General features: G+C 43.2%; 1 protein-coding gene across 2 annotated transcripts in view; it reads left to right on the top strand.

The window, feature by feature from the left end:
• The window catches only part of LOC129705626 (doublecortin domain-containing protein 1-like), a 296,861-nt gene extending 279,122 nt beyond the window's left edge, over positions 1 to 17,739 (top strand). For both annotated transcript variants that reach the window (XM_055649265.1, XM_055649266.1), the window contains 3 exons: positions 11,541 to 11,650; positions 14,193 to 14,258; positions 17,237 to 17,739. In XM_055649265.1, coding sequence (XP_055505240.1) covers positions 11,541 to 11,650; positions 14,193 to 14,249 — 167 coding nt within the window. In that variant the 3' untranslated portion in view covers positions 14,250 to 14,258; positions 17,237 to 17,739. The remainder of the gene's footprint in view (positions 1 to 11,540; positions 11,651 to 14,192; positions 14,259 to 17,236) is intronic.
• The last annotated feature ends 1,004 nt before the right edge of the window (positions 17,740 to 18,743 follow it).

Here is an 18,743-nt window from a genome sequence, read left to right on the forward strand (position 1 = left end):
CTTCTCTCCTCAATCCCTTTCCATTTCATCTTTCCCTTCATTTCCAGTGTCCTTTCCTTCACCCCCCTCCCTTAACTCCTCTCTTCTCCTTTCCATTCCCCTCTCCACCTCCCCCGCCCCACTGTTTCTTCTCTAAACCATGAACAGCATTTGCATTCAAACATAACCAATTCATGACAGTGGATGAATCCAACCTCCACATCTATTGTCATCGCAAGGTTAAATATGAATTGCAGTAACACGCTTAGTCTTTTTGCATTGCCTCTCCTTCAAAGAATAATACAAGACTCCTTTGTTCACAAAACATGACGTAACTTCTGACAAAGGCAAAGAGAAACTCAGGAGGCAATAACCAGATTTATACTGATTGGCAAAAGAACCAAAGTCAATATGAAGTAAAGCTCATCCAGCAAGTGGTTCAAGCTGTGAATATACTGTAATTCTGGAAGGGTAATGGATATGGATTCAGTTGTAGCTGTTAAAAGGAAATTCAATAAGTACTTGAAAAAAAGCACAGTATCCGCCATAGGGTATGCAATTGGACATGTGGGACTGATCTTTGAAAGGGTTGGTGCAGGATTGATAGACCAGGTGGATGCCTCCTGTACTCTCTAGGTTTCTATCATCCTTTAATTCTAGAGGCATCATTTTCAGCCTCTCTACAGGTTTGATTTCTTTTGCATCTCTTTTAAACATGCGATTTTCGTGATGTTTTGTCAGGCATTTTAACAGACACGTGAACAAATGCAAGAGGGTGGTGAATCTGTGGAATTCATTGCCACAGAAGGCTGTGGGGGCCAAGTCAATGGATATTTTGAAGGCAGGGGTTGATAGCTTCTTGATTAGCATGGGCGTCGGGGGTTATGGGGAGAAGGCAGGAGGATGAGGTAGAGAGGGAAAGATAGATCAGCCATGATTGAATGGCGGATAGACGATGGGCCGGATGGCCTAATTCTGCCCCTATCACATGAACATGCAGGGAATGGAGAGATATAAATCATATGCAAGCAATTGGGGTAAGTTGAATCTAATAACATGGTCCTGTGCTGTATTGCATGGTCAGAAAAACACAGGTAAACTAATAGAGGTACTATTAAGGAACTGTAGATGCTGGGATCTTGAACAAAACATGAAGTGCTGGAGTAACTCAGCGGGTCAGGCAGCATCAGTGCAGGGGATGGACAGACAACGGTTTGGGCCAGTGCCCTTCTTCAGACAGATTGCATTAGGGGTGAAGAAAGCTGGAAAAGACCTCTAGCCTTTTCACTTCTCGCCTTTGTCACTTGCTCCTCTCAATCTGCCAATAAAACTCTCCTCACCTGTATCCACCTGTGACTTGCCAGGCATTTGTCATTTCTAGCGTGTAGAAGGGTCCCACCCTGAAACCTTGTCTGTCCATTCCTTCCACCGATGTTGCCCGATCTGCCGCGTTCCTCTGGCACTTTGTATTTTGGCAGTTGAACTAATGGGTGTATCTAACTCATTTCCCAACAAAATTGACACAGTGGGTCGGAAAGAACTGAAGATAGACACAAAAAGCTGGAGTAACTCAATGGGTCAAGCAACATCTCTGGAGAGATGGAACAGGTGACGTTTTGGGTTGGGGCCCTTCTTCAGACATTCTTCTGGACAAGGGTCTCGTCCCGAAACGTCACCTATTCCTTTTCTCCAGGGACGCTGCCTGACCCGCTGAGTTACTCCAGCTTTTTGGGTCTAAAAGTGACACAATAGTGGTGAGGGAGGTCAAAACCTTCTGATGAGGTAAGGTGACTAACCTAATTATTGAAAATATTTTTATTTTTTAACTTAACCGGTGTGGGCCATTATAATGAAATCCAAGCCTCATAAATGTCTGATCAATGCACAGTCCCTCTGAAAACCATCTTTCCCAAAATAACCTTGACAATTCAGACCGAGAAGGTGTGAAAGGAGGCAGATAATAAGGAAGCAGCGAGTCAGTGAATATTATTGTACAAGACTTAGGTCCGTTATCACCATGGTAATGTCATCTGCTCAATATGTTCTGTGCATGAATGTGATTGCTGTTGTTTTGATGGCTGATAAAGGCGATCTCAATCTCATGAAAACAAAGGATGAACATCCATCAGCATAAGTTTATAAATGTGCAGTGTCAAACACAGAAATAAGTAAGTACCGTGTAAATTCCATTACCTTTTGGCAAGCTTCCAAAATTAATAACAGCATTGCAACACATGCCTTTGGGCAGTGTCGAAGCAGGAGCATAATCTGTATCATCTACGTTGATTACTCTTTGCCAGTTACATACATTTACATTTTAAATTGAATCTGTTCACTCGCTCGTAGAGAGCTCAAAGATTTCACTTATCTTCCCTCAATGGCAGTCTGGAGCCTGAAGTCTAACAGCAAACGCATACCTGTCCATCACTCTAAGGCAGCAGTCCATTCGCGTGGAGGTTAGCTCACCCCCTGACTCTCTAAAGTGTCTCCACATCCACAGGGAGTGTGACTGAGCCCGACTAGATGCTGCCGCAGACAAAATGTGTAGGAAGGAACTGCAGATGCTGGTTTAATCCGAAAGATAGACACAAAATGCTGGAGTAACTCAGCGGGACAGGCAGCATCTCGGGAGAGAAGGACTGGCTAATGTTTCGGCTCGAGATCCTTCTTCAGACCTAAGAAGGGTCTCGACACGAATCGTCACCCATTCCTTCTCTCCAGAGATGCTGCCTGTCCCGCTGAGTTACTCCAGCATTTTGTGTCTATCTTAGATGTTGCTGCCACTGAACTCAAGAGGTTACTTGAAAGGAAGTATATTCAGTGAAGATATAGTTTCTTAGCACTGTAGCATAACAGTACTGTACCAGAGAAAGCTTCTCATGTCCAGAATGAAGTAGGTTGGAAAATTGGGGCTGCACCTTAGTTTATGGAATGACCGTTTAGATTGGAATTATTATATGATTTATGGAATTATGGAAGCAAGCTATTCGGGTCATTTTAACGCGAGTTGGTGTAATGTATTTGCCCCCCAGCCATTTCTTCCTCTACTTGGGTTTATATCGGATCAGGGACCACAGATTTAACATTTGAGTAGAACATACAGACTGATTGTGTCCAAAATAAATGACTTTCCTTGTGACCAGCGTATAAATGTACCAATTCTCTGCATTAATTCAGCTCCAGCAGTGTCTTGACTTTAAATTCTTACTCTGATCTCAGCATACCAATCCCTGCAAGCAATCCCACGGACCTCCGAGACCCCTGTTCCTCTTCAAGCTTGGTCCCTTACATGTCCTAGACTTTCTGGAATCCCAGCGGAGGCAGCAGAACAAAGGCCTAAAGCTCTAAAATTCCCTTTCTTGCTGTTACTGTTTCTCTGCATCTCTTTTCACCTTAAAACATAATTCATTGACCAAACTTTGTTTTTTTTTGGGGGGGGGTGGGGGGGTGATGATGAGCTCAGTTTGGAGAATGAGGTTGAAGTGCTGAGACTGTACACTCATCATGCCTGATCGACAACTGTTTGTTTCTGATTCTTATCAGGAGTTAATGGGCTTCAAAAAGAGTGCTGGATTCAATCATTCACAACCACTCTTTAAACTGTTCTGAAAACAGCTCTAAAAGGAGCAAATCTCAGCTAGGGGTTTCAGTTGCTGATAAAACCTCTGTCCATGCAGGGTTAAAACATTCCATCCTTCCTCAAGACGGTGGCAGACCTACATTTATGGGGCCCTGAAGCTTGACCTGTTACGGGGGGGCCTCTTCGCAACCAGCAAACAAGGTCTGAGTAACCACTGTTAGAATAGAATAGAATGGGATGCCTTTTATTGTCATTCAAACTGCTTGGTTTGAACGAAATTGCATTTTCAACACTTACATTACAAAAAAAACCCAAGACCCACACTTAACACAGTTTACACAAACATCCATCACAGTGAATCCCCAACACCTCCTCACTGTGATGGAAGGCAAAAATTTTAACTCTTCCCTTTGGTCTTCTCCCACGGTCCAGCAGTCCAACTGCAGCATCAAGGCGAACTGGGGCTCCCGATGTTAAAGCCCCCTGCGGGCAATGGTAAGTCCCGGGGCCGTTTAAGCCGCGCTGGGCGAAGTTAGGCCCCGCTCCGAGTCCTTTAAACACCGTGCTTCCAGCGGGAGAAGTTGCCGTTGCGGGAGCTCCGAAAAGCGGTCTCCCACCAGGGATCTGCGATCTCCCGATGTTCCTGTCCACCGGGCCTGCAGCCGGAACCTCCGAAGCTCCGAAGTCGGGTCACAGCTACGGTGGGAGGGGCGCTCGCACGCTGATGTTGACGTCAAGCCCGAGCCCCGCCCCCGCCCGCGGTGGCGGCAGCGGCCGCAGACCCTCCCCGCGGGAGTGGGAGAGAGGCGGCGATTAGTCAAGGCGGGGATTATGTGTAAGGTGGGAGGTTTAGTCGAGGAGAGGTTTAGTGAGTTGAGGTTTAAGTGTAAGGTGAAGTCTAGTCGAGGAGAGGGGTTTAGTTGAGATGAAAAATCAGATTAATTTCTAGGAAAACAAAATTTCTAGGAAAACAACAATTTCTAGGAATTCCGATTTAAATCGGTAGAATATCTGGACTAAAGATATTTAGTTTCCGGGTTTCAGGGCCCTGAAGCTTAAACTTCATTAGTTTCATAGTAGATCTGCCCCTGACTCAAGATGCTCCAAAATGAAACGGGAGAAAAACACGAATCAAACAGCCTCACTGCACTTGTGTTATCAAGGAACCAATCTGGTCCAGTGACAATATATAACAACGAGGAAAGCTGGTTGAAAACCAACTCAAATCAACTATCAGAGACAAGATACTGCAGATGCTGGAACCCTGAGTAAAAATAAGAAGCTGCTGCAGCAACTCCATGGGTCAGGCAGCATCTGTGGAAGGAGGAGGGGAAAAGGACAGCTGACATTTTGGTTCGAGACCCTTCCTCTGGACTGAAAATTTTTAATATTTTGCCAGATGGAAACGGTTTTGTTGAATATAACCTTTCTCCTTATTGAAAAAGTGTGCAGAAAATTTGAAATGACAAAAGATAATGGAATTGAAAACAGAGAGCATAATAATCAGTTCTTCTCAATCTTACCCAAGAGGCCTCGAATTTCAGGTAACAAGCAGATCAGACATCTAAAAGGAGTTGATGTAGAAGCTGCGACGAAGGGGATTTAATTGGATTATATTTTCTATGTCTCCATAATAATACAAAGTTACCCACTGCCATTGAAAATAAGGTGCACTGCATTGAACTGCACCGGGTAGAAAATTAAGCCCAGAAATGATTTATGTTTTTTTTTTTTCAATCCCATGTGATTTAAAAGTGATCTCATTCTGAGTAAATCACGTGAGCTACCATTGCCAGGTGAAATCATGCCAAATATTAAATTGGACTGAGCACCTCTTGTCACCACTTGCATTAGAGTACCTGGCATTTTCCTGGTGTCGGATGCACATCTAATACATGTGTTACCCACACCTACATAGATTGCTTCCCAAAGCTCCACACCACGTCTGTTCTGGAATAGCCTCAGGAAAGGTTTAGAAGGATGAAGGTGGACTTCATTGAAACTTACCGTATAGTGAAAGGCCTGGATAGAGTGGATGTGGAGAGGGTGTTTCCACCAGTGGGAGAGTCTAGGACCAGAGGCCATAGCCCCAGAATAAAAGGATGCACCTTTAGAAAAGAGATGATGAGGAATTTCATTAGTCAGACGGTGGTGAATCTGTGGAATTCATTGCCACAGACGGCTGTGGAGGGCCAAGTCAGTGGATATTTTTAAGGCCGAGATTGATTGATTCTTGATTAGTACGGGTGTCAGGGGTTTCGGGGAAAGGTATGAGATTGGGGTTTGGAGGGAAAGATAGATTAGCCTTGATTGAATGGCGGAGTCGACTTGATGGACTAATTCTGCTCCTGGAACTTGTGAAAACTAATTCCCAAAACTCAGGAAACCACTGTCTAAGGAGGGTTCTGACCTATTATTTTTCTCCAGAGTTGTTGCCTGACCTGCTGAGTGGTGTGGTGCAGCGGTGGAAGGTACCGATAGCACCAGGCCATCCACTACATCACCAATACAGTGCTGCCGCCACGATAAACGGCCTTTAAGGCCAAGATAAGATTTGATATTTTTTAAGAATGATATTTAAAAGCTACAACATGGCGCGTGAAATATGGCGACTTATTGTGTACTTTAGTTTAGTTTAAAGATGTGGAAACAGGCCCACTGAGTCCACACTGACCAGCGATCACCTGTACACTAGCCCTATCCTACACACTAGGGACAATTTACAGAAGCCAATTAACCTACAAACCTGCACTGGAGCACCTGGAGAAAACTCCATGCAGACAGAACCCATAGGCAGGATCGAACCTGGGTCTCTGGCGCTCAAAGGCAGCAACTCTACCGCTGCACCACTGTGCCTCCCACTGTCCTGTCTCAGTAGAACTCTGCTTTATTTTACATTACAATCACTACACTTTAGACCCGTACTAGATATTTACACTCTTGTGTAACCTGTGTGTGATTGTGTATGTACAGTACAGTATGATTTTACTGGATTGCATGCAAAAAGCATTTCACCGTATCTAGCAACATGTGACATAAAGTAGCAATTGAAGTATTGAACTATTATTGGTTGCAACTCCATTCTTCCATGTTCAGGGTAACACATTCAACACATCTGACGCCTGAGGAAACCTGTAGGCATCAACATTTGCCACAGATTATTGATGCCATTTTGCTGTTTAGTTTAGTTTAGAGATACAGCGCAGAAACAGGCCCTTCGGCCCACTGGCCAGCGAACTCCGTACACAAACACTATCCTACGCAGACGAGGGACAATTTACATCTACACCAACCCAATTAACCTACAAACCGGTGCGTCTTTGGAGTGTGGGAGGAAACTGAAGATCTCGGACAGAACCCACGCAGGTCACGGAGAGAACATTACAAACTCCGTACACACAGCACCTGTAGCGAGGAGGGAACCCGGGTCTCTGGCGCATGTAAGGCGGTAACTCTACCGCCATGCCACCGTGCTGCTAGTTGCTGTTGCAGGTCTGATCATCTCCCGGAGATGACCTCCTGCCCATTGCCTGACGTCTGTAGAAACCCAGAGTTGTCAGCAAAGCCGAGTGTACGCTACCCTTAACTCATTTCTCTCACGCAAAGGTTGCTCTGGGAGGCCCGGTTGTGTTTCCATTTCATGTTTGGATCCTGCACTGTTCCTTATTTCCTGTTCTGAAATGAAATTTTGGAGTCAACCTTTATCGAGAAAAACATCAACTCGTGAGATTTAATTGCCACGAGCACTTTGAAAGATTTGCTTCTTTAACTGTTATTTCCAAATTCCACGAAATGCTCCAATGGATTAAAGATTGAGTTGCTGAAATGTGTTCCCAATTTAAGAGATGATCCTTCAGGTTTTTAATTCGACAGGAAGAATGTATGGCACTATGAAACACTCAGTGTTTGTTAGGCTGCCCGTTCAAACTTGAAGTATCTTTTGGCACCTTCCATTAGTTTTTACTTTAATGAAAACTATTAAAGGAAAACAGTCGGGCTGTAGCACAGAATTTTTATTAAATTGTTCTTTCATTATTCGCTTACTACTTTCCAGAATTTTAGTTTTTGGTGTGCAACTAATTCCATCACTAGACTTAGTAATTCAGTAATTCAGTAACTCAGTAATTCCATCAATAGGCATCCATGGCTCAGCCTGTAATCCCCTCTCCTCTCAATCATAAAGTTGAAGGCCTCCTCTCTAAATTAATTCTAATTTAGAGGTATAGCATTGAAACAGACCTTACAGCCCACCGGATCCACAGTATCGATCACACATTCACACTAGTTCTACTGTATGTTATCCCACTGCCTCATCCACTAGGTAGAAACAAGACACTGTGGATGCTGGTTTACCAAGGAAAGACACAAAAGTGCATTGATGTTGATTTATTATTGTCACCTGCACCACGATACGGTGGAATAACATTGCTATGCGTGCTGTCCAGGTAAATCATACCATACATATGTATAATAAAATCAACATGAATACAACAGATAGTGCAAGAAAGGAAATAAATCAGTGCAAAATATAATTACAGCTGCAGAAAAAGTGCAGATTAACAAAAGTACAAGGGCCACAATGAGGTAGATTGGAAGAATGGGAATACATCCTCAGTTTATGAGAGGATCGTTCAAGAGTCTGATACCAGCAGGAAAGAAGCTGTTTTTGAATCAGGTTGTACGTGCTGTCAAGGTTTTGTATAATCGGCAAAAGAGGGCAGGCAAGAAGAGAGGTTGACAAGGGTGTAAGTGATCCTTGATTATGTTGGTTGCTTTCCCAAGACAGTGTGAAACATAGCTAGAGTGAAGTGTGGTATTACATGGCGATTGTTGTAGCTACTATGCACTTCATTGAAATATAGGTGCACCTTACTGTATGTGTGCGAGGGCATGGATGCAAAGATATGGATCATGTGCAAGTACAGGAGAGTAGTTCAACTTGGCACCATTATAGGCACAGACATTGTGGACTGAAGGTCATATTCCTTTACTGTTCTGTTCTATGTTCTATGTTCTAGAAGCATGTGATCCATGATCTGTTTTATAAAGTGCTGATATTGTTCTCATGATCAATTGTACACCTTGATTCACTTGCTTAGTACATTTAAAAAAATGACATGCTTTGGAATCAATTTTCAAGGCTTACATCTTGTATCTGATGGATTGGATGGGTCCATGTTTATTTAAATGCCTTAATATCAGACCGAGTGTAAACTTACTAAATCATGCTCAGGTCTTGGAAGGCAACCTATTTCTCATTGTGATTCTCATTTACATTTATTGAATAGCGCTTAGGAATCTTTATAAATTAAAACGTCTGTCAAAAATGGCATCTCTAGCAATACAAAGCTCCTATGGAACTGCACTGAAATGTGACCACAAGGTCAGCCTGCCTATTGTCAAAGTATTACAATAGGCATGTTGGTAAGGCATGTCCACACTTGGTATTATGCTCAGTCCTGGTCACCCTGTTCTAGAAAATATACCATTAAGTTTGAAAGAGTGCAGAGAAGGTTTACGAGGACATTGCCAGGTCTTGACTGATGAGCTATAGGGAGAGGTTGGTCAGGGCAGGACTTTATTCCTTGAATCCTTGAGATTGAGGGATGATCTTACAGAGGTGTATAAAATCATGTGGGAAATAAATGAGGTAATGCACACAATCTTTTACCCAGGGTTTAAGGTGAGGGGCGAAAGATAGAAAAGGAACTTGAGGGGCAATATTTTCATGCAGAGGTGGTGGGTGTATGGAATGAGCTGCCCAAAAAAGTAATTGATCCCGGTACAATAATCCAGGTACAATAATAACATTTAAAGGATATTTCCACAGATACATGGATTGGAAAGGTTTAGAGAGATACGGGTCAAATGCAGGCAACTGGGACTAGCCTAGATGGTCGGAATGAACAAGTCGGGCCATAAGGCCTGTTTCTACGCTTTGACTATGAGTTAAAGCAGCCATACACCTCACCACCCCCACCTTCCAGCTGATTATATTACAGATTTGTTTTCCTTGTACCATTTTTCACTGCACACTAATTCTCTGCTGGCATATACACAAGTGAGCAAGATTAAATTTCTTCATGTCAGTTTTCCACAATGGTTTATTTGTTAAAGAACCCCCAGCACACAGAGGCAAGGTCTGCAACTCTGGAAAACTATTATTTTAGACATTCTGATATAGATAGTCGAAAATTGTAAGTCGCTGCGCTGATATTTTAGAAGGCCATGCAAACTCTGGCACGCATCCCAGTCTGGCTCAGATAAGATCTGCTGCTCTTTTCCTTTTCCTCAGAATTGTAAATAAAAGACCAAAGGACCCTAAAAAGTTTGGAAAAACAAGCTTTTCATTAGACTTGAACATCGCATGCCGTCTGACAGAAGCACACTTACTTGGTTGCGGCAGAAAGTACGGGTTTCATTCATGTTGCTCTTTGAAGAAAATTAAAACAGCGAGCTATTTATTAACCATTTGCTACAAAAATGTGTTTGTCCATTCGGAATCAGGAGGATTTCTTTGGCACAATTAGAGCTTGAAAAGTTTGCGCCAAGTTTAGTCACAATTTAGAGAGCAGAATCACGGCAGAATATTGTCCACTGACCCTGAGAAAATTGCATCAGACTTAAAGCAAACGAGGCACATCGTGCAGAAATAATGATGAAAAAATGTCCCCTACAATTAGTTTAATTTAGTTTAATGTAGTTTAGTTTAGTTTTGGAGATACAGCGCTGAAACAGGCTCTCCAGCACACCAGGTTTGTGCCGACCTGTGATCCCTGTACACTAGCACTGTCCTACACACTACAGATTTTACCAAAGCCAATTAACCTACAAACCTGCACATCTTTGGGATGTAGGAGGAAACCGGAGCACATGGAGAAAACCCAGGTCACAAGGAAAATGTGCAAACTCCACGCAGAAAGCCTCCTACTCATTTGCAAATTGTCTTCATACTCTTAGCACCAGAAAGATGGTATAGAAAGAGTATTCAAAACACACTTGGATCAACTTATTTATTCTCAATCATCTGGTCGCCATTGGGAAAGGGAAACAGCATGGATTCAGTCGACTCAATCTCTGTTGTGATACTTTGCCAATGATATAAATGAGGATTGTCATTACTCATATGGAATGAGCTGCTTGAGGAAGTGGTTGAGGTGGGTACAATAATAATAATTGAAATAAATTTGGACAGGTTTATGGATAAGAATCGTTTAGGAGGGATTTGGGCCAAAAACAGGCAAATGGGACTAGCTTAGATTTAGTTTGGTTTAGAGATTCAGCACAGAAACAGGCCCTTTGGCCCATCGAGGCTACCCCGATCTACGATCCCCGTATATTAGCACTATCCTACACACTAGGGACAATTTACAATTTTTACTGAAACCAATTAACTTACAAACCTGTACATCTGGGAGGAAACTGGAGGTGTGGGAGGAAACTGGAGCACATGGAGAAAACCCACGTGATCACAGAGAGAACGTACAAACTCCGTAAAGACAGCACCCACAGTCAGGGTCGAACCTAGGTCTCTGGCGCTGTAAGGTAGCAACTCTACCGCTGTGCAACCATGTCCCATTCCCCCCTCCCTCCCCCCCCCCCCAAGATAGGACATCTTGGTTGGCATGGACAAGTTGGGCCAAAGGGTCTGTCTCTATGCTGCATGACTCAATGTGGTACGAGAGATTGTCAGTGGCCAAAAGACAAAGTGCTGGAGGAACTCAGCGGGTCAGGCAGCATCTTTGTAGAGAATGAACAGGCGACGTTTTATCTCAGTGGGTAAATCTGTATCGTGTTCAAAATGATGTCTTGTTGTTTAGAAGCGAGAAGCTTATATTGCCGCTTACCCTGAATGCAAATATTGTTCCAAATCAGGTCATCAATGGTCTGTAGACACATCCATTGTCCGCGTGTGTGATGTATTGGGAAGGTATCTCCATAGTTTGTTATTGATCACCGATTTTTTTTCTCTTTCCTGCAGCGAGCCGCCAAAGCGTGGAGATCAGAGCCAATTATGCACGAGTGCAAAAGGAATATGGGCAAGATGCCACCAACATCGTTGTTAGACCAAAAATCAGCCTCAACGTACAGGTGTGAAACTTAATATTAACCCGGACTCGCACGTCAACCGAATCATGATAAAACGGAGCGAGACTCTTCCGAAGGAACATTCTCCATTCACATTCCACAATGCCCAAATCCAGTTGAACTAGCATTTCTGAAGTCGAACATAGAACACGCAAAAGTTCACCACCGCAACCCACAATGTCTGTGCCAAGCACGATTGCAGGTTAAACTAATTACCTCTGCCCATATGTGATCCATATTATAGAAACGTAGAAAATAGGTGCAGGAGTAGGCCATTCGGCCCTTCGATCCAGCACCACCATTCAATATGATCATGGCTGATCATCCAAAATCAGTACCCAGTTCCTGCTTTTTCCCCATATCCCTTGAGTCCTTTAGCCCTAAAAGCTAAATTTAACTCTCTCGTGAAAACATCCCTCCATCCCACTGTATTTCCATGTGCCTATCTAAAAGCCTCTTAAATCCCACGATCGTATCGGCCTCCACCACCATCTTTGCAGTGCATTCCATGCACCCACCACTCTCTGCATAAAAGACTTGCCTCGCACACCTCCATTAAACTTTGCCTCTCTCAGTTTAAAGCTCTGCACTCAAGTCTTTGGCATTTCCACCCTGGGAAAAAGGTTCTGAACACCCACTCCACCTGTGCCTGTTATAATTGTATATACTTCTGTCAGTGTCTCCTTCGCTTCTGAAACTCCAGAGAAAACATTCCAAGTTTGTCCAACCTCTCCTTATAGCTAATATCCTCTAATCCTAACCTTGTTTGACTTCAAATAAAGTAGCTGGAGACCATAATTATCCTCGCTTTTCTCCAGACGTTTACATTTCTAGCCTTTGGGAGCCTTCACTGTACATGTATCCAATTAAAATTCCAGCCAGATAGTTTTATAATCTAGAAACATGTTATGCACTTGTAGGACAACTTGAAGGTCACATCTGCTCTTCTGATTCAATAGTTCTTGTGTTGTCATGTGTACCTAGGAACAGTGAAATACATTTGTTTGCATATAGATCAGTGAGATCTTTGCCTCACAGAAGGACGATCCCTGATTAAGTACCCCATGCACAGAAACAGCCCAACCTCTCCCTATAGCCCAGGCCCTCAGGTCCTGGCAAGATTCAAACTTGAACTTGAACTTGATTTACGAGGATGTTGCCAGAACTCGAGGGCCTGAGCTCTCGGGAGAGGTTGAGCAGGCTAGGACTCTATTCCTTGGAGCGCAGGAGGATGAGGAGTGATCTTATAAACATGTACAAAATCATGAGAGGAATAGATTGAGTAAACACACAGAGTCTCTTGCCCAGAGTAGGGGAATCAAGAACAAGAGGACATAGGTTTAAGGTGAGGGGGGAAAGATTTAATGGGAAGCGGAGGGGTAACGTTTTTACACAAAGAGTGGTGGGTGTATGGAATGAGCTGCTGGAGGGGGTAGTTGAGGCAGGGACGATCATAACTTTTAAGAAACATTTGGACAGGTATATAGATAGGACAGGTTTAGTGGAATATGGACCAAACACAGGCATGTGGGACTAGTGTAGATAGGACATGTTGGACGGTGTGGCCAAAGGTCCTGTTTCCCTGCTGTGTGAAACTACGAGTCCATGTACAATTATTGCCAGATTTTGGCACCATTTTGCACAGTCCTAGCTGCAGCTGGCCACAAAGGACATGTTGCAGCCCTCCCCTCATTCGGATCAACAGGAAGCCACTCTTCTCTCCCCTCCAGGCCTTCAGTTTCCGTGCCCTGAAGTCAGCCTTCTGTAAAGTGTGCAGGGAGGAACTGCAGATGCTGCTTTACACTGAAGATAGACACAAAATGCTGGAGTATCTCAGCGGGACAGGCAGCATCTCTGGAGAGAAGGGATGGGTGACGTTTGGGGTTGCGACCCTGCTTCAGACAGACTCAGTGGAAAGGGGAACGATAGATATGGATGGCGATATAGAGATATAGAACAAATAAATGAGAGATTTGCAAAAAAGTAACGATGATCAAGGAAACAGTCCATTGTTAGCTGTGGGTTAGGTGAAAACGAGTCATACAAAGTATTTAAGAAGGAACTGCAGATGCTGGGAGATCGAAGGTAGACAAAAATGCTGGACAAACTCAGCGGGTGAGGCAGCATCAATGGAGCGAAGGAAATAGGCAACGTTTCGGGTCTTCCCGAAACGTTGCCTATTTCCTTCGCTCCATAGATGCTGCCTCACCCGCTGAGTTTCTTCAGCATTTTTGTCTACCTTCATACGAAGTATTGCCTAGGGACTTTTTCTTTCCTCTGGAGTTTGGAGACAATTTGCCAATGCACCAGGTTTAAGGTTCACCTGCAAGTGGCACTCTGACAGTGCAGCGCTGAGCAACAAATGCATTGAAGGGCTGCACAAAACCTGGTGCATTGGCAAAGCACAGACAACGTTACCGAGTTATTCTTCTGTTCATCTGTTCAATAGTGGTGACTGATCAAGAGAAACTCAATCGCGAAGTGGTTTTTTTTTTTCAGCAGCTGTGTTTTGATAGACTTCTTGTTTTTTTTTTTTTACACATAGTCTGAGGCTCCCAGTCCATTTCTGGCCCTTCTCCCAAGCAGAGATATTAATGAATGAACGAGACAGGTGAGTAGCAAATCACAATAAATCTTCTGCCTTAATTATGTCCTAATGAAACTGTTAGTGCTTTCATCTGCCATTAATCATATATAACAATTATGTTTCTCAGCATGTTATAATTGAGGGTTTGGAAAAATGCCTGTTTATTGTCACAGAGACATACAGCATGGAAAAAGTCTTGTTGGCCCACCCTGTCCAGACTAATCATCGAGCACCCGTCTACACTAACTCAGTTTAACCCTCACGTCCCCATCAATGAGGGGGGACCTCATTGAAACATACAAAATAGTGAAAGGCTTGGATGGAGTGGATACGGAGCGGATGTTTCCACTAGTGAGAGAGTCCAGGACTAGAGGTCACAGCCTCAGAATTAAAGGAGGTTCTTTTAAGAAGGAGATGAGGAGACATTTCTTTAGCCAGAGGGTGATGAATCTGTGGAATTCTTTGCAACAGAAGGCTGTGGTGGCCTAGTCAGCAGATATTTTTAAGGCAGAGATAGATAGATAGATTCTTGATTAGTACGGGTGTCAGAGGTTATGGGGAGAAGGCAGGAGATTGCCGTTAGGAGGGAGAGATAGATCAGCCATGATTGAATGGTGCAGCAGACTTGATGGGCCGAATGGCTTAATTCTACTCCTGTTCCATATGGCCTTATGACCTTAATGGTTCTCCTCCTGCAAACTACTGATTCTCCTGTCACCAGCACATATTTGGGATATGGGAGGAAACCAGAGCACCTGGGAGAACACAGTCGTAGTGAGAACATGCAAACTCCACATAGACAGGCTAATTTATGAACAGTTATTTTGTGTTTGGAAGTGTACTAACCCCCTCTTGTAACGAGACCTACACAACAACGTTCAGGTATGACAATAGACAATAGACAATAGGTGCATGAGTAGGCCATTCGGCCCTACGAGCCAGCACCGCCATTCAATGTGATCATGGCTGATCATCCCCAATCAGTATGGATTGAATTGTGGCAAGAATATCATGATACAAATGCCAAACTGCTATCGTTTCCAAAAAGAGGAGTTTAAAAAGCTCAATTTGACATTCACTGGTATTGCTGAATCCAATCCATCAACAACTCCACTGGCCAGATCCATTGGAACAGTTACATTACGATGGCCATCCCAGGTCAATGTCTGGGTACTCTGTGATAAGTTGCTATTATCTACAGGATGCACTACAGCAATTCATCCAAGTTGGACAAAGATGCTGGAAAAACACAGCGGGTGAGGCAGCATCTATGGAGTGAAGGAAATAGGCAACGTTTCGGGGCGAAACACTTCTTCATCCATCTTTCTTTCATGGAATATCCCAAACCCTTGACTTCTCCCACTCAGGACACATGAAGTAGGCGTATGAGAATACCCCAAGATTTGCCTTCAAATTACTCATTCTCCCTTTATGAAAATGTGTCCACAATACCTCACCACTGTTGAGTCAAGATCATTAAACTCTCGAACAGGGCGGTTAAAATCATTGCCTTGTGGATTTTTCAATCGTAATCATAATTTTATTAGCCAAGTATATTTTGCAACATACAAAGAAATTGATTTGCCACACAATCAAACCAAAAATAGCAACAAGACACACAACTACATAAAATTTTACATAAACATCCACCACAGTGGCTCCACCACATTCCCCACTGTGATGGAAGGCAATAAAGTCTTATCTTGTTTCCTCCTTTTCTCCCGCAGTCGGGGTAGACCATTAGGGATGGGTGATATGCTGGTCTTGTCGTTTAGTCTTTCATCCCATAAGATAACACATCAATACCCCTATTTTCCCAAACAACTAATTTGGGATATAGAACATGAATTCCCACTATCTCTGTCTGTCCCCCACCCTAATCATCCTGCTAATTTTACTGTTCGTATCCCCTCATTCTCACCTCTTCCACAACAAACAATGGACCATTATGGGCTCCACATTTCCTGGGTCATCGGTACCGGCTCTGATCTGTTCTGTTCCTTTTCATACCTCTTGTTTCCATGTCCCCTGACTCTCAGTCTGAATAAGGGTCTCGACCCAAAACCTCACCCTGTCCTTTTCTCCAGAGATGCTGCCTGACCCGTTGAGTTACTCCAGCATTTTGTGTCTATCTTCTTATATGTCATTATCATCCTTTTATTGTCATTTTGCAAAGCAACAATTGTACAGTGCAAAATGAGAAGATGTTTCCAAGACGTTACCGGAGCATCGCACATAAAAACTTAAACATTTCACGCATAAATAAAAACGATAAAAAATACAATCCAGTTCCTGATAAAAACAGTACGAATAGTTTTAAAAAGTGCAGGTAAAAAAAAGCAACATTAAAATACAAGTAAAAAAAACAGTCAAGTCAAGTTGTGTGTATTGTCATATGCACAAATATGGATGGGGTACAATGAAAATCTTGCTCACCAGCACATACTCAGACAACAGCCAAAAACATAAATCATACATACTATTTGGTGAAATTAAAAATGCTGTGTAAAAGTCAAGACACGATAGAAAATAAGTTAATGGTGGATAACGCAGTAGAACACAGGACCAGACCTTTCAGCCGACGATATGTGCGCCAAACATGATTCCAAATTAAACTAATCTCCTCTGCCTATAGTTGTTCTATGTCCCTCCTTGCCCCGCATATCCACATGCCAATCTGCAAGCCTCTTAAACACCACTATCGTATCTGCTTCCACCACCCCCACTGGCAGCACGTTCCTCGATTATTTTCAGATGTTTCCAGAGTTCATTATCCAAAACCCCAATAGACTTTTCACTGGCATTTCTAGTCCAACCACGGCCTACATATCTGCAAGCATCTCAGGTTCATACTTCTTCTCTGCCGAGATAATATTTTCATTTGCCATAAAATATAAAAGCCCCAACCATGTCCTCCGTAATGGGAATGAAATTACTTCAAATGCTTCTCATGTAACCCTGTTCCAAACAGTAATTCTATTTTCCGATCTTTCTGATTGCAGTGAAGATTTCGGGGTCAATCTGATACAATTCTGAACACCCAGACGTTCCTGATAGGAAAATGGACTTGTCAAATTGCAGTGGATTTTTGTCATCCACCGTTTTCAATTTCCCTCTAACACATCATCTTCAAAGTGCCACCTGAAAAGAACTAAGCACTCCAGAAAAACATTGAACGGTGAACTGCTTGGCGACGAAACAATTTGAAAGAAAAAGCTCCTGCACCATTGTTGGTTGGTTTAGTAAATATTTTGATTGTGGAGCAGAATCTGCAAAGATCAGTTTAGTGTGATAATGAACTGCAAAGTGTACGATATGGTTAGATTTCAGAATAAATAACGAGGAATCTAACCTGAAGGAAAAGCAATATAAAATTATCATTTCTGTCTAATAATGAAAGTCATGCCAAGACAAGTCAAGTTTATTACCACATGCCCAAATACAGTGAGGTGCAAGGACAATTGACATATTTATGTGTACAAAGGAACTGCAGATGCTGGTTATACCGAAGATAGATTCAAAATGCTGGAGTAACTCAGCAGGTCAGGCAGCATCGCTGAATAAAAGGAATAGGTGACTTTACGGTTCCCAGACGTCACCTATTCCTTTACTCCAGAAATTCTGCATGACCTGCTGAGATACTCCAGCATTTTGTGTCTATCTTCATAATGAAAATCTTGCTTGCAGCAGAGTCAGAGGCATATAGACTCAGCCAACACACAAATATATAAATTCTACATTAATTAGATATAAATTATACAAGGCTTAGTTTTAGCTTTAGTTTTAGTTTTAGAGATACAGCACGGAAACAGGCCCTTCGGCCCACCGAGTCCACGCCGACCAGCGATCCCCACACATTACCACTATCCTACACACACTAGGGACAATTTACATTTATACCAAGCCAATTAACCTACAAATCTGTACGTCTTTAGAGTGTGGAAGGAAACCAACAAATCTCAGAGAAAAGCCGACGCGCTCACGGGGAGAACGTACAAACTCCGTACAGACATCACGCGTAGCCGGAGTCGAACCCGGGTCTTTGGCGCTGTAAGGCAGCAACCGCTGCGCCTCCGTGCCACCCTTAAAGGCAGTGAAGAGAAAAAAGACTGTGCAAACAAAAAACTTCAGGCTTATGTATTTCTGGCCTAATGATAACAGCTAGCAGAGGGCATAGCCCAGATGATGGTGATCTGAATGATAGATGCTGGGGGAGGGAGTGATTAAGGAGTCCAATCACAGTGCATGGATTTATTGATTAGATATAAATTCTACAAGGCAGTGAAAAGAAAAAGATTTGCAGTCTGAAGAAGGGTCTTGACCCAAAACGTCATTTATTCCTTCTCTCCAAAGATGCTGCCTGACCTGCTGAGTTACTCCAGCATGCTGTGTCTATCTTCGGTGTAAACCAGCATCTGCAGTTCATTCCTACACAGCTATCTGACAACTCTCCAAGTCTCCGATTCTGTCCTAGGGTGCATCCACTCTAGCAATGGCAGAATTGCCATC

The sequence above is a fragment of the Leucoraja erinacea genome, chromosome 18, assembly GCF_028641065.1.
Source record: "Leucoraja erinacea ecotype New England chromosome 18, Leri_hhj_1, whole genome shotgun sequence".
Classification (NCBI taxonomy): Eukaryota; Metazoa; Chordata; class Chondrichthyes; order Rajiformes; family Rajidae; genus Leucoraja; species Leucoraja erinaceus.